The sequence below is a fragment of the Bufo gargarizans genome, chromosome 6 (assembly GCF_014858855.1).
Source record: "Bufo gargarizans isolate SCDJY-AF-19 chromosome 6, ASM1485885v1, whole genome shotgun sequence".
Lineage (NCBI taxonomy): Eukaryota > Metazoa > Chordata > Amphibia > Anura > Bufonidae > Bufo > Bufo gargarizans.
The window spans coordinates 84436412-84453553 of record NC_058085.1 but is presented as its reverse complement, the minus strand read 5'-3'; the positions used below and the strand labels follow the sequence as shown (position 1 = coordinate 84453553).

At 44.5% G+C, this 17142-nt stretch overlaps 1 protein-coding gene across 4 annotated transcripts in view; it reads left to right on the top strand.

Moving 5' to 3' along the window:
- Window positions 1-17142, top strand: part of EPB41L1 (erythrocyte membrane protein band 4.1 like 1) — a 169475-nt gene that overhangs the window by 66275 nt on the left and 86058 nt on the right. For all 4 annotated transcript variants that reach the window (XM_044296862.1, XM_044296861.1, XM_044296859.1 and 1 more), the window contains 4 exons: window positions 10671-10859; window positions 13270-13413; window positions 13540-13644; window positions 16990-17032. In XM_044296862.1, the coding sequence (XP_044152797.1) occupies window positions 10695-10859; window positions 13270-13413; window positions 13540-13644; window positions 16990-17032 (457 nt within the window). In that variant the 5' untranslated portion in view covers window positions 10671-10694. The remainder of the gene's footprint in view (window positions 1-10670; window positions 10860-13269; window positions 13414-13539; window positions 13645-16989; window positions 17033-17142) is intronic.

Genomic DNA, 17142 nt, shown 5'->3' with positions numbered 1-17142 from the left:
CATGGCTGGTGCTTTGGAAACAGCAGATACAATAGAGATTAGTGTGGTGGTATGGTGGGCAGGGGTAACATGGCATTAGTTGGACTCCAGCAGAGGACTAACGCAGCACATATTGAGGCTGGCAGGAACAGAAAACTGTATGTCTTAGGTCTAAGATTTTTATTTATTCCACCCACCCCACCCAGCGGTATTTGTGATGTATACTTACCTACTCTACTACAGGTCTGTGGCTCCTGGGCTTTCTTAACTGCGCTCCTGTTCCCGGTCTGTCAACTACTGCATGGACAGGGTCACGTGGGCTGCTGCAGCCAATGAGTGGCCTCAATAGTGATGTATCCCCAAGAGGCACTTTACTGCTGGGTGAACTGCCGCTTAGTGAAACACCACCTCTGAGGCCGGTCATTGGCTGCTGTGGTACATGTGATCCATTGACAGACAGAGACAAGAAGGCCGGAAACAGAGCAGAGGGGAGCAGATAACTATAGATGTCTTCACAGGTACCACTGGGGCTGGATAAAAAAATAAATAAAAATCCTCGAATCCCATTTAAAGGGGTGTTCCCATCTCTAACATTTATGACATAATTACAGCATATGCCATAAATGTCTGATAGTTGCAGTCTGCATTTCTGAGATCAGCCCCAAGGATCAGTAAAAGAGGATCTTCCGGTGGGCACAGACTCCCTGATTCAGTAGTGGTCCCGAAAGTTCTAAGAGAAAAAAAAACATTTGAAGCTGCCGGTGGGGATAACCATTTGCCACTAGGGTCTATTTCTGTAATTCACAACTTATTAGACATTATTGATGATATAGAAGTTTTTTCCAGGGCCACTTTAAGGTCCCAGTCTGCCCCTGCCTATCACTAGAACAGGACTACCAGCCCAAACCAATCCCAACTGAAAGCAGCGACCAGAGGCAGTCAGAACTACAGAAACATTTTATGAGGCTGTGCTACACTGTCTCCATAGCTCCCATACAAGCAAATCTAAATTTCACAATCCCTGCACTTCAAGTGCCACCTTATAGTGCTCAATATGTTATCATATGTGAGAGATATTCTCCCCTAAAATAGAATATTTACGGAATAGTGTCCAACAGATTGCCTCCGTATGTAACTGGAGGTATATGGAGATGCAATCAGCTTGCATATACTTCTTCAGGCGCTGTATTGGCTCCACACAACTCTGAGGTTGTAGAAAGTCAAATTACAGGCACCTGTATGAAGACTAAGGGACAAAAAATGGTCATAAGCAACCTGTAGAAGCTGGTGACAATCGCAAAGTAATAATTCAAATATAGAATGCCGACCACCCCTACGTATGCCAAGAGCCTCTGTTTTATTTACACAGGGACCTATTTAATTATAGTACCGTAAAATTCTCCATGTCCAACACCAAGCTTTGTCCATTAGTCTGTTTATAAAATCATCGGCTGTGAAGCTCAATACATGTCAGTACAGTATGTCCTTGGTAGCATGCATTTTCAGAATTCCAGAGACAGCGAAACCGGAAGCCCTGTTCTGGATTTTAATGTACTGGCTACGGGGAGAACAGCTGGTGGATCAAACCCCAGGCAGGAGTCCATGTCTAGCCCACATGGCCTAGGAAAAACTGGAGAAGGCCGCGGCGCTACTGCAAGTGCCGCTGCCTTCTCAAATTGCTTATCGGCGGGGGACCCCCACCGATCAGTAAAAAAAACTTTCAAAAAAACTCTTTCAATAATAGGGGACCCAGCCATGAACCTTGGGGTACACCACTTATAGGACCATTCTGAATAGGAATCATTGACCACAACAGTTTTCAATCCATTTACAAACTATACTTTCTAAGGGCTCTTTCACACCTGCGTTCTTTTCTTCCGGCATAGAGTTCCGTCGTCGGGGCTCTATGCCGGAAGAATCCTGATCAGGATTATCCCCATGCATTCTGAATGGAGAGAAATCCGTTCAGGATGCATCAGGATGTCTTCAGTTCCGGACCGGAACGTTTTTGGGCCGGAGAAAATACCACAGCATGCTGCGCTTTTTGCTCCGGCCAAAAATCCTGAACACTTGCCGCAAGGCCGGATCCGGAATTAATGCCCATTGAAAGGCATTAATCCGGATCCGGCCTTAAGTTAAAACGTCGTTTCGGCGCATTCCCGGATCCGACGTTTAGCTTTTTCTGAATGGTTACCATGGCTGCCGGGACGCTAAAGTCCTGGCAGCCATGGTAAAGTGTAGTGGGGAGCGGGGGAGCAGTATACTTACCGTCTGTGCGGCTCCCGGGGCGCTCCAGAGTGACGTCGGGGCGCCCCACGCGCATGGATCACGTGATTGCATGGCACGTCATCCATGCGCATGGGGCGCTCTGACGTCATTCTGGAGCGCCCCGGGAACCGCACGGACTGTAAGTATACCGCTACCCCGCTCCCCGCTCCTACTATGGCAACCAGGACTTTAATAGCGTCCTGGCTGCCATAGTAACACTGAACGCATTTTGAAGACGGATCAGTCTTCAAATGCTTTCAGTTCACTTGCGTTTTTCCGGATCCGGCGTGTAATTCCGGCAAGTGGAGTACACGCCGGATCCGGACAACGCAAGTGTGAAAGAGGCCTAAGCCTATAGACCTTATTTTACCTATTAAACGTCTATGAGGGATGGTAACAAATGCCTTTGCAAACTCCAGAAACACTACATCCACAGCCGCCTCTCTGTCCAGGCCTCTCCTTATAAAAACAGGTTAGAATACGATCTGTACTTATAAAACCATAATTTAGAATGTAATTATAAGTGAGCATGTGTTCTGTTTGTTGACTGTAGGCCCTTGTAAGTAAATAGTGTAGAGCATAACAAGTATGTATCTTCTTAGTAGTCTTTTAGGATGGTTTTTTCCTAAAACATTTTTGGTTGTGCATGTATTTTGTATTTCAAAATGTCCTACAAATTAATTAACATACTTAGACAACAACCGTGCAGCCTTCTTTCTGAAGCTCTATATATAGTCTTTAACAAGTTAATGTTTCGTATCAAAGCATTTTTTATGCATATTTTCTTGCCGTTGCTATGACAGTTGGCTCTGGTAGCGGCAGCGCTGTGAACATTGTAATAATGCTGGACAAGGTTTTTTTGTTTATTAAGTTTGTAATACTTAGATTGTCCTGTCCCTGAGGGCGTCCTAATGGGAACATGTTGATCTAGCATCGGTAGGCATCCAGACCTACCCAACCTAAGAGGACACTGGAGCTTTACCAAGTGATGGGGTAATGCATTGCTTTATACTAGTTACATACAAACAGGGGCGTATACAGATCTGAGTGTGGGCCTCTTTGCCCAATCCAGTTTCCCAGGAAGCGTGCAACAATTGCTCCCAAGCAATGCAAAGCACAACACACATATTTATGACAAATTCTAGTTTAAAAAAAAAAATAAAAAATCGTTTTGGTGTCCACCTGGCCGTGCGGAGCCAAACGGATCCGTCCTGAATTACAATGCAAGTCAATGGGAACGGATCCGTTTGACGTTGACACAATATGGTGCAATTGCAAACGGATTCGTCCCCCATTGACTTTCAATGTAAAGTCAGGAGCCCCTTTTATACCATCGGATCGGAGTTTTCTCCAATCCGATGGTATATTTTAACTTGAAGCGTCCCCATCACCATGGGAACGCCTCTGTGTTAGAATATACTGACAGATCTGAGTTTTCACGAAGTGAAAACTCAGCTCTGAAAAAGCTTTTATGCAGATGGACCTGCGGATCCGACTGTGTAAAAGTAGCCTACGGCCACAGACGCGAATGCCAATCTTGTGTGCATCCGTGTTTTTTCACGGACCCATTGACTTGAATGGGTCCGTGAACCGTTGTCCGTCAAAAAAATAGGACAAGTCTTATTTTTTTGACGGACAGGAAACACGGATCACGGATGCGGCTGCAAAACGGTGCATTTTCCGATTTTTCCACGGACATATTGAAAGTCAATGGGTCCGCGAAAAAAAAACCTGAAAACGGCACAACGGCCACGGATGCACACAACGGTCGTGTGCATGAGGCTTTACTGTGTAATGTTTGAACGGCTGAGCCAATATAGCTAGACAGAACTGTCTTGATGCCCAAATGTATGATTGTCCTTAAATCTACAGACATTGATGTCTCTCTGCTCAAGTTGGGAAGGGGGGGGGGGGGGAGGGTGTTATTGTGTTATTGAATACAATGTTACGATACTTCAATCATTTCAATGCTGTATTGTTCATATAAAAACCTTCACTTCCCATAATTGCCTTAGGTGCCTGCGTACACCAATATCTTTGTATCTTGTTGTACTTATTTCCAACTATACAAAAAACTAAGAACTCCTTTTTGATGTTTATGTGATAATGTTTATTTCAATAAAAATAAACTGATAAAAAAAAAAATCTGTGTTAGGCTACTTTCACACTAGCGTTCGGGGTTCCGCTTGTGAGTTCCGTTTGAAGGCTCTCACAAGTGGCCCCGAACGGATCCGTCCAGCCCTAATGCAGTCTAAGTGGATGCGGATCCGCTCAGAAAGCATCAGTCTGGCACCGTCTGTCCTCCGCTCAGCAGGCGGACACCCGAACACTGCTTGCAGCGTTCGGATGTCCGCCTGGCCGTGCGGAGGCAAACGGATCCGTCCAGACTTACAATGTAAGTCAATGGGGACGGATCCGTTTGAAGTTGACACAATATGGCTCAATTTCAAACGGGGCGCACACGCCAGTGTGAAAGAGGCCTAAGGCTACTTTCACACTTGCGTTCAGAGCGGATCCGTCTGGTGTCTGCACAGACGGATCCGCTCCTATAATGGAGACGATGGGATCCGTTCAGAACGGATCCGTCTGCATTATAGTTTAGAAAAAATTGTAAGGGCTGTTTCACACGAGCGGATGCCGTGCGTGGCATCCGCTCCGTGAATGACAGCCAAGACCCGATGCAGACTGCAGAGGCACGGAGCATTAACATGACTGATAATGCTCCGTGCCTCTCTGTGACCTCTTTACTACGAAATCACAATGACAACTTTATCTCACTGGGATTTCGTAGTAAAGAGATCACAGAGAGGCACGGAGCGTTATCAGTCATGTTAATGCTCCGTGCCTCTGCAGTCTGCATCGGGTCTTGGCTGTCATTCACGGAGCGGATGTCACGCACGGCATCCGCTCGTGTGAAACAGCCCTTACAATTTTTTCTAAACTATAATGCAGACGGATCCGTTCTGAACGGATCCCATCGTCTCCATTATAGGAGCGGATCCGTCTCTGCAGACACCAGACGGATCCGCTCTGAACGCAAGTGTGAAAGTAGCCTTAGGCCTCTTTCACACTGGCGTGTGCGCCCCGTTGCCGTATTGCGGACCGCATTTGTGGATCCACAATACACGGGTGGTGTTCCGTGGGCATTCCGCATCACGGATGCAGACCCATTCACTTGAATAGGTCCGCAAATCCGGAGATGCGGAATGGTGCGGAACGGAACCCTACAGAACCGTACTTCCGTTCCGCAAAAAGATAGAGCATGTCCTATCTTTTTGCGATCCGCACACGCCATTGTGAAAGAGGCCTTAGTGAGCACTTCTCCTTTGCCAAGATAATCCATCCGATCTCACAGATGTGGCATATCAAGATGCTGATTAGACAGCATGAATATTGCACAGGTATGCCTTAGACTGTCCACAATAAAAGACCACTCTGAAATGTGCAGTTTGATCACACAGCACAATGCCACAGATGTCGCAACGTTTGAGGGAGCGTGTGATTGGCATGCTGACTGCAGGAATGTCTACCAGAGCTGTTGCTCGTGCAATGAATGTTCATTTCTCTACCATAAGCCATCTCCAAAGGTATTTCAGAGAATTTGGCAGTATATCCAACCGGCCTCACAACCGCAGACCACGTGTAACCACACCAGCCCAGGACCTCCACATCCAGCATGTTCACCTCCATGATCGTCTGAGACCAGCCACCCGGACAGCTGCAGCAACAATCGGTTTGCACAACCAAAGAATTTCTTCACCATTTGTCAGAAACCGTCTCAGGGAAGCTCATCTGCATTCTTGTTGTCCTCATCGGGGTCTGGACCTGACTGCAGTTCGTCGACTTGAGTGGGCAAATGCTCACATTCGATGGCGTCTGACACTTTGGAGAGGCGTTCTGTTCACGGATGAGTCCCGGTTTTTACTGTTCAGGGCAGATGACAGACAATGTGTGGTGTCGTGTGGGTGAGCGGTTTGCTGACGTCAACGTTGTGCATCGAGTGGCCCATGGTGGCGGTGGGGTTATGGTATGGGCAGGCGTATGTTATGGACAACAAACACAGGTGCATTTTATTGATGGCATTTTGAATGCACAGAGATACTGTGACGAGATCCTGAGGCCCATTGTTGTGCCATTCATCCACGACCATCACCTCATGATGCAGCATGATAATGCACGGCCCCATATTGCAAGGATCTGTACACAAATCCTGGAAGCTGAAAACATCCCAGTTCTTGCATGGCTAGTATACTCACCGGACATGTCACCCATTGAGCATGTTTGGATAGCTCTGGATCGGCGTATACGACAGAGTGTTCCAGTTCCTGCCAATATTCTGCAACTTCGCACAGCTATTGTAGAGGAGAGGACCAACATTCCGCAGGCCACAATTAACAACCTGAACTCTATGCGATCGAGATGTGTTGTACTGCGTGAGGCAAATGGTGGCCGCACCAGATACTGACTGGTTTTCCCACCCCCACCCATTAAGGCAAAACTGTGCACATTTCAGAGTGGTCTTTTATTGTGGGCAGTCTAAGGCACACCTGTGCAATATTCATGCTGTCTAATCAGCACCTTGATATGCCACACCTGTGAGGTGGGAAGGATTATCTTGGCAAAGGAGAAGTGCTCACTAACACAGATTTAGGCCTTGTTCACACTTCAGTGTTTGATCAGTGATTTGTGAGCCAAAACCAGGTGCAAATCTAAACACAGAACAGGAGCAGATCTTTCCCTTCTACCTCATGTCTGTGGAGGCTCCACTTCTGGTTTTGGCTCACAAATCACTGATGGAAATCACTGACCAAACACTGAAGTGTGAACGAGGCCTTAGACAGATTTGTGAACAATATTTGATAGTAATGTTTTTTTTGTGTATGTAGAAAATGTTCTTTCAGTTCAGCTCATGCAACAAGGGAGCAAAACCAAAAGTGTTGCGTTTATATTTTTGTTCAGTGTAGTTTCCTTCCATGCTCGAAAAAGATTCAAATAGGTTAATCGGCCCCTATATGTGTCTGAGGCCCCATTCACACAACACATTGAGGACCGCAGACTGCGGGTCAGCAAAACATGGGCACCGGCTGTATGCACTCTGCATTGTGGTGCGGACCCATTGACTTCAATGGTCTACAATCCACAAGATGCGGCGAAAGATAGAACATGTTCGATCCTTTGCAGCGCAGAGGCATGGACTCGGAAACACACGACTTTGCGCTGCCAAAGATAGGACACATCTTGCGGATCGGGGACCCATTGAAATCAATGGGTCCGCACCATTATGCATAGTCCACACGGCCAATTCCCGTGTTTTGCAGACCCTCGGTTTGAGGTTCGCAACACAGGCAGGGTGGGCCCCACGGTTGTGTGAATGGGGCCTGAGGTAGGGACAGATGTGAATGACAACTATCTCTGTACACTGCTGCAGACTATGTTAGTGCTATATAAGTGGCTTTTTATCTCTATTGGCTACAAAAAGGACGCCTTATCAGAAACATAAAAACGCATTAGGATTCATTACCTACTGTAGGTGCTCCTAGCTGTGGAAAATAGAGATTTGGACCTCTGGACCTTTCTTCTGGTTCCATGCAAATGGCAGACATCTACGTGTCTTGTAAGGGGTTGATAACTTTAATTAAAATAGGGATATATGGGGTGATTGGGCTGGATAGCGTTAACGCTTTGCACTGTGCTAATTTTTCTTTCCCCATGCCTTGCTAACATTACATGTGTAGAAAGATGAGGATTTATGTGAGGATTTGTCATAGTTCTTCCATAACGAACTGCCTGAGGTTTGGGTGTGATGAATGACCGCCATCTCACCTCACACCCTGCTTGGCACAAAATGCTGTATACTCTAATAGAAAAAAAAAAAAAAAAAAAGACGTGGGAGAATCAAAAACAATTGGCAGAAAATGGGTGGTAGGTTGAAGGATAAGCAAGAGGCATGAAGAAAGATGGGTATGTAGATGGAAAACAGCACAAAGTGAAATGAGCAATAGCAGAGCTCACTAATGGGGGTAGAGAGGCACTGCACCGTATACATGTATACATGGGAGGTGTCAGCCAGCACAGCCGGTGACGGTGATGCTCCCACTGCAGCATGCATTAAGAAGGATGGGTAAGGGGGGGAGGGGGATCTTGTTCTTTCACACCCCCACCCGGCTATGCAAAGACATCTGTGTGGGTGTAGTAAAGATATTTTTTGCTTTGCCAATCTGGGGTAAAAGACAGCACAAGAACAAGGCATGAAAATTCCGAAATTCAAGGCAGTTGTTTCCTTATTATAGTCTTTGACATGAATCAAGAATACTTATATATTCAATGACAGAACCACTTATATATGTATCACGCAGATTGTAAACCCTCACGGGCCGGGTCCTTTCTCCTTCTGTGCCAGTTTGTTAATTGTCTTGTTCACGCTTATTGTACTTGTTTTGCTTTATGTATGTTCATCCCTTTTCATATGTGCAGTGCACCATAATACTAAATATTAATAGCATATAGGTTACAGATTATCAAGAAGTGATTGCATAGCAGTGGAGTTTATTGTACAGCCTAGTGACAGAATGCATACTGGTGGTTTCCATATAATGTCCAGTGATCTCCTGACTACAGATTATCAGGACAGGATCAGACAGCGCTGGGTTTCCATATAATGTTCTGTGATCTCCTGACTACAGATTATCAGGACAGGATCAGACAGAGCTGGGTCTCTATATAATGTCCTGTGATCTCCTGACTACAGATTATCAGGACAGGATCAGACAGTGCTGGGTCTCTATATAATGTCCAGTGATCTCCTGACTACAGATTATCAGGACAGGATCAGACAGAGCTGGGTCTCTATATAATGTCCAGTGATCTCTTGGCTGCAGATTATCAGGACAGGATCAGACAGAGCTAGGTCTCTATATAATGTCCAGTGATCTCCTGACTACAGATTATCAGGACAGGATCAGACAGCGCTGGGTCTCTATATAATGTCCTGTGATCTCCTGACTACAGATTATCAGGACAGGATCAGACAGTGCTGTGTCTCTATATAATGTCCAGTGATCTCCTGACTACAGATTATCAGGACAGGATCAGACAGTGCTGTGTCTCTATATAATGTCCAGTGATCTCCTGGCTACAGATTATCAGGACAGGATCAGACAGTGCTGGGTCTCTATATAATGTCCAGTGATCTCCCGACTACAGATTATCAGGATAGGATCAGACAGTGCTGTGTTTCTATATAATGTCCAGTGATCTCCTGACTACAGATTATCAGGACAGGATCAGACAGTGCTGGGTCTCTATATAATGTCCAGTGATCTCCTGACTACAGATTATCAGGACAGGATCAGACAGAGCTGGGTCTCTATATAATGTCCAGTGATCTCCTGACTGCAGATTATCAGGACAGGATCAGACAGAGCTGGGTCTCTATATAATGTCCAGTGATCTCCTGACTACAGATTATCAGGACAGGATCAGACAGTGCTGGGTCTCTATATAATGTCCAGTGATCTCCTGACTGTAGATTATCAGGACAGGATCAGACAGTGCTGGGTCTCTATATAATGTCCAGTGATCTCCCGACTACAGATTATCAGGATAGGATCAGACAGTGCTGGGTCTCTATATAATGTCCAGTGATCTCCTGACTACAGACTATCAGGACAGGATCAGACAGCGCTGGGTCTCTATATAATGTCCAGTGATCTCCTGACTACAGATTATCAGGACAGGATCAGACAGTGCTGTGTCTCTATATAATGTCCAGTGATCTCCTGAATACAGATTATCAGGACAGGATCAGACAGTGCTGGGTCTCTATATAATGTCCAGTGATCTCCTGACTGCAGATTATCAGACAATACAAATTTTCTATTGAGATGGTTGTAAATATTAGTAATAATTGTTACATTATTATATTGGTTATTATACATAACCAATCAGCTATGGGGGGTGCAGAGGTAGTAGTCGCTACTAGGCCTAGGAGCCTGAGGGGGCCCAAAAAAACCTCTGCCACATAAGACATCATAATTGTAGAATGCAAATTGTAGGTGAGTGGCCCTGTTATAGATTTTGCACTGGCCCTAGGATCTTTAAGTTACGCTTCTGATGACTTTCAGATCACTTTTTGAAGGACTTCTTCATTGTTTGCCGACCTCTAGTGCAGGAAAAGGAATTTACATGTGAGTGTTTGTAGACAGGCCGCTCACATATAACAGGTCAGAGGATGACTGTAATATCTGGGAAATGCGGAGGAGGTGAGTCTTCAGTAAGGTTGTGGCTCGCTCTGGGTGCCCGTGTTATATAGGGATATACTTTTATATAACTGCATTTATTTTTATAGGGCCAGTATATTCTGCAGTGTTGTACTGAAGTCACTTCCATTTTGTACTGAACAATCCCTTTCTCCTTTCTTGCAGCCTGCAATAATCTGAGGAGTCACAATGACCACAGAGGTGGGGGCTGAAACTGAACTCAATCCTGGCGCAGATGGGCATGCCCAGGATGGGGTACATAATCCTGCACTACTCCCCCACGACACCCCGCAAACCCCTGCTAACAATGTGGACCGGTCAGGAGTCAATGAGAATTTAAGGAGAGCTGCGGATGTAAGTATACAAAGGTTCTGTCACCTCTCCTGACTGTCTATTTTAGTAAATACAGTACTTTTACTTCCATGGAGCATCCTTCTTTTATTCCTCTGGAAATATGTGAATAACTGGGTGCCATAATTCTCATTTTCATTGGGATGTGTTTCTGCACAGTCCAAGCGATGCTGAGAGTATCAGACTGTTTATGGATAAAACCTATTAACAAAAGGAAAGCTTAGGTCCAGCTGTCAATAGGTAATATATTACCAGGAGGGATAACAGAGTAACGGCAAAATGCAAAGATCTATGGAAATATCCTCCAATATTATTACTTTATGAAGAATGCAAGTATTAGCTAAGGGCATGTTCACATCTGCCTCAGAAGCTCTATTAGGGGCCTCTGTTGAAGATTCTGTTAAAAAAGCAAGACAAAATAGGGCAGCATGCAAGTGTTATGTCTAGTAAAATGTCAGGGAGCATGACGGAAACCTGACGGACCCCATTAGTACCTTTCCAGCACTTATGTTATTTTCAGTATGCGTCTCCTATAATGGTGCAGAACAATGAAAATACAAGCATTAACGTGAATGAGGCTTTAAATATATGTCAGGAGAGCTGACAGGCCCTCTAGGTGATGTTCAGTAATTTTATAACCTCCTCAATGACCTATACAATGAAAAAGATACTGAATTGTGCAATAACCCCTTTAAAGAGGATCTGTCACCACGAAATGCAGTGCAATCTGTAAGCAGCATGTTATAGAGCAGGAGAAGCTGAGTAAATGGATATATAGTTTTGTGGGAAAAGATTCAGTAAAACATGTAATTTTATACATTTAAATCTCTGCTCTTTGTGAGCTCAGTTGTACACAGGGGCCAACTTATCAGCGACTGATGGCTATCTGTGAATGTACATCTACACAGAAAATGCTATCAATACGTGATAAGATGACCCCTGTGAAAAACTATCAGTGATCTCTATATACTGTACATACTTACACATAGAATGCTTTCAATCACTGACAACACCTCCCCGTGTACAACTGAAGTCAGGAAGAGCAACGATTCAAATGTAAAAATTACAGGTTTTGCTAAAGCTTTTCCCACAAAAAGATATATATCAATTTGCCTAGCTCCTCCTGCTCCATAACATGCTGAATGTCATGCTGACAGGTTCTCTCTAAAAGGCTTATGCAATGACTGATGTAAAAACTGAAATTGAGATATCATATAGTACATTTGTACAAGATGACAAGGGGGCATACTCCTTAAAATTATGGAGTTCCAGCAAACAGACCTTAATACCAATCCCATTTCACGAAAGCTAAAATATAATATACAATGGAAACCTTGTGAAGGACAAATGTCTATAGACAAACATGTGCACATTCAGTCCCAAATGTGGAGAATCCAAAATAATCGGACAAACCCAAGCATGATTCCTAATAAAGATACAAAGTTGAAAACATGACATCAAAATGCAATATAATAAATAACAACACCCACAGTGATAAAGAGTGTCCTGGTTAAAATGTGCACATCTACCTCGCCCCATGCTTATTGCTGGGAACACCCAGCTTCCTCAGTGGTCTCTAAAAATGTAGTGTGGTTCACATTTATATACCCAATAAAATCAAAAACATAATAATCACCTGTCTGGAGGCAAGGGGTAATGTGATGCAGATGGCTCGAGGTGACACACATTTTCGGTTGTGCTCTATGGGAACATTGGGGACATGGGTGCTTGGGTTTGTATGGTTATTTCTGATTGTCTGCATTTGGGACTGAATGTGCATGTTTGTGTATGGACATATTTTGTCCTACATAAGGTTTCTATTGTATACATTATTTTAGCTTTTGTGGTTTTCAGTAAAGATTAATTGATTTTACTTATTGGATGTACAGCTCTTTGTACGGTTCTTCTTGCTGTTTTGGAATATCATACAGTACACGAAAATCACTTTCTAGTAAAGCTAGAACCAGCCCTGTACCTCACAGAGATCCAGAGATCTCCCCGCTCCAATTGTTATGCTAGATCAGGCTGGTAGCTCAGGGGCGTGTCCTCTCTACTGCAGCTAAGGGTGCGTGTCCTTTCTGCTGCAGCTCTTTCCCTGTAACTGCAACAGCTTCTAACAGCAGATATGGCTGGTGACAGTTGAAGATTTAAACTCAGCGTTTACGACCACCTCAGTGAGCTGGACAAGACATAAGGAAAAGAACAAACAGCAGGTGGCGCTAATCAGATAGATTTCAGTGAATGACTCAGTGGCTGTACTAAATTTTTAATTATATGCAATTACAAAAGTATTCAGATCTTGGTGCTGTTTGCAAAAATTAAGACGCCTCTGTATGCCAAATTGCATGCTCTGTAATGGGTTTTTGCATGTTTCTGATTTTAACAGAATACTTATTATCTTTGTGAATTGTAGAGTGAAGAGAGGCTTGATATAGCACAAGACAGAACAACACCCTCTCACAATCAGAGATCACCGCAGAAAACGTCTAGAAAACCCAAAAGTACAGTTTGTATTGTGACGCTCCTGGACTCTTCCAACTATGAATGTGAAATAGAGGTAAGACATAGCTGCAGTCCTTATGGGGTTAAACGAAGGGAAGAGGAGAATTTTAATGACTTAATAATTTACGGCTCCGATCAATATTGTGACGGCTCCTTTGTCTGCTGGCTTCTTGTTTTTCAGAAACATGCCAGGGGGCAGGTCCTGTTCGATACAATATGTGAACACCTCAACTTGCTGGAGAAAGATTACTTTGGTCTTACGTTCTGTGACACTGACAGTCAGAAGGTAATGCTTGTAAAATCCAAGTGAGTGCGCTTGTAACGAGACAGTTCGTTATGCTTCTAGCTGTTATATTATGCCATTATCTATACTTGATGCCTCCAAAAAACTAGGTTGTATAAAATCCAGACCCCCCCCCCCCCCCCCAAAAAAATGAAGAGGTACTTCCAAAATAGACTAGGACTCAGAACCGCTATACATGCTCTTAAGCTTGTAACAAAATTACCAGAGGGTGTAGAGGTCTTCCCATTGTGATCAGTATATTCCTCACTTGAGACCACCAAATGGTGTACTCTTCGAAGGACCGGATGCACTTAACATCTGGTCACCCTCCATTATCATTATATCCTGTGCTGACCAGTGACCTCATCAGTCCAGATGACACCTAATTTCCTATTCACTGTCTTAAAAGGGCTGTTCAATTTCGAAAACCTACTTTCACATGAAAATTCTGAGTTAATAGGGAGGAAGTCTTTCCATTTAGGACCATCATCCATTAGGCAAAGTAGGAAATGGCTACAAAGAGTGCTACTCTCTCTGGAGGATCCGACATGTCCATGCTTTACATGGGTAGCTCATTGACTTAAATGGAAACTGTGTAATTCTTCATTGTCCCTGTGGTGGCGCAGCAGGGAATTTAAATGGGTTTCCTCGAAGATTACAGCTGATGCACTTTGATTAGTTTATTGTTGGGGGACACGTCTACCAGAGAGGGACAGTGCAAAGGGAAGGACCCTTTTAATTTAGATTTGTCAGGAAATTATAAAAATGGTGCAACTACTAGTAACAATATAAATGAGATTAATGAATTACGCAGGGCACACAAGTAGCAGTGGGTTGTTTGTTTTGTCAGAGCCAGGCACAACTGATATGACCAGTTGGGCCTCCATAGCCTGTAGTAAAACGTCTGAGCAATTAAACTTGTATTTTCTTCTCCTTGAACACATTTCGCTAGTCATCTGATTGGCTTTCTCAACTAGAATGGCTTGTGCGACAAATTCTTGCCATTAAATATTGGCGATTCATGCTTCAGTCAATGAGGTAAGATGTCGATAGCATTTGTATGACTGAAGCTATTAGGTGTGATTAAACTGCCTCTGAAGAGGTGTTAAAACAGCATGGTAAGTGGTAGACATTACACTTTTCCATCTCTATTCAAGATTGGTTTCTCTAATTTAACAAATATCTTCTTTATCACCTCTGTTGAACTTGTCCTCCTCTGTGTCTAAGGCTACTTTCACATCTGCGTTTTTCCCTTTCCAGTATTGAAATCAGGCAGAGGATCTAAATACCGGAGGAAAAGACTTCTGTTTTGTCCCCATTCATTGTCGATGGGGATAAAACTGAACTGAACAGAGTGCACCTGTCACGGCTGAGGATGGGGAAAATCCTCAGCCGTGCGATGCCAGGTGTTGTAAAGGCTACTCGGCCATGCGAACAGGATAGGGAGCAGGTCACCTCCTACAGCGTCCCTACCCTGACCCTAACTCCTAACCTGCATGGGCCGACCTTAAAGGTAGGAGGACCCATGCGCAGGAACCTCGGAGCCCTGTCTTACCCTCCGCAGATCCCTGCGCTAGGAGCTGGGTAAGACGACCTACTCCTCCTAGGCACGAGGAGCAGGAGTCTCAACGGCCAAGCTGTTGGGAAAAGGGGAACTCATAAACAGCTATACGGGAATGGCAGGCGAACAAGAAGTTCCACCAACCTGCCACAGCCTTGCTGACTGGATCCCTAAGAAGACTGGAATCCAGAACCGTATGCTGCACCAAATACAAAGGAAAGTCCCAACAGAATATAACATACAATATAAACACACAGGCAAACTTAAACATAAACTTAGACCTATGACCACAGTGGTGGCTCTCACTGGCAGATAGCAACACAGGAGGCTGCTCCAGCTAGCAAGGCTGAAGCAACCTACTGAGCCATACAAAAGGCCCAGGCTATATAGGCCAAGAAGCCACACCCAACGGAAGGACACACCCAGTGACATCACACACACTGGGAAGGGAGTTAACCCTTCCAACACCACAGAAGGGAAACTCACAAACATACAGGGGAAGTGTCCAACAAACATCACACACTGTGGCTGTTGCCGCTGGCAATGACATGGATGGCAACCCTGTCCTGGGAGTCAGCCCGAAGGCCGGGACAGTGCCACCACATGTACACAATACCAGCAAACGTTGCCACGGACAACCACAGTGAGGGGAATGGTGTCAGTGCACACCACACATACTACACAGAGTGCACACAGACATACAACACAGTGAACACAATACTTACACCTAACATAGAGGTTGCTAGGTGCAACCGCATGCACAGCAGGAAAGCTGCTACATACATACGTTGTCAGCGGCAACCACAGGTGAGGCAAATACCACTGCCCTCACCTGTGATTGACAACAAAACAAAACCGCTGACAATCGCATGCGGTTGAGAGTCACGGTCATAGCCATGGCCGTGACAGCACCAGAATCAATTCCGTTCCGTTTGGTTGCATTCCCATACCGGACAGAAAACCACTGCAAGCAGTGTTTTTTTTGTCCGGCATGGGATGTGGAGCAAGACGTTTTCTCGGACACAAAAGAGAACATATCCGACCCCCACTGACTTACAATGGTTTTAGTGCCAGATCCGTCATGGCTATTTTAAAGATAATACTACCGGATCTGCTCATTCTGTCTGTTGTATTATCTAGACGGAAGCGGTTTGCTGATCCATGCTGGCTCCAGCAAAAACGCATATGTGAAAGTAGCCCAAGATGCAAATCTCGCTGTCAGCAAACAAGTGTCCTTTTGTACACAGGACCACAGGTCCTGACCACAGGTGTTAGCACTTACAATGCTGTTTTAACAGCTCTCTATGGATTAAACTATCCCATCTAATAGCTTCAGTCATGAAAATGCAATCAACGTCTTACCTTCATGACTGAAGCAGGAGTCGCTAGTATTTAATGATGGAGATTTCTTGTACAAGCCATTCTAATTGAGAAAACCAGTCGGATGACAAGCAAAACGTATTCAAGAAAAAAAACATAAAACATCCCAGTTGTTCTGACTAATTACTACTGGTATATCATGACCTGGGTGAATAAGAACCTTCACAGACATACCGGATAGTACCAGTACCCCAGTATGCCGGATAATGTGAATTATTCCATAGAAATATATAGCATCAGTTCTGGCATCAGTTTCCCTGCATTTCTGTGCCACATTGGAGGGAGACTGTAAAGGAGCCCTTAGCTGACCCCATTTATGTGTGTACTTAGATATGCTAAGACACCTCAAGCAGCGATTGATTGAATGATTCTTCTGTACTAACATTGCTGTAACTTTGGTTTTACAGAATTGGCTGGATCCTTCCAAGGAAATAAAAAAACAGATCAGAAGTGAGTGCTAAAACTCACACGTGGCATTCCCTTCTCACCCTACCTTCACCTCTTGGACATCTCTCTTGGCTTTCACAACTATCTTCATGTTTGCTTCTTTCTACTGCTGA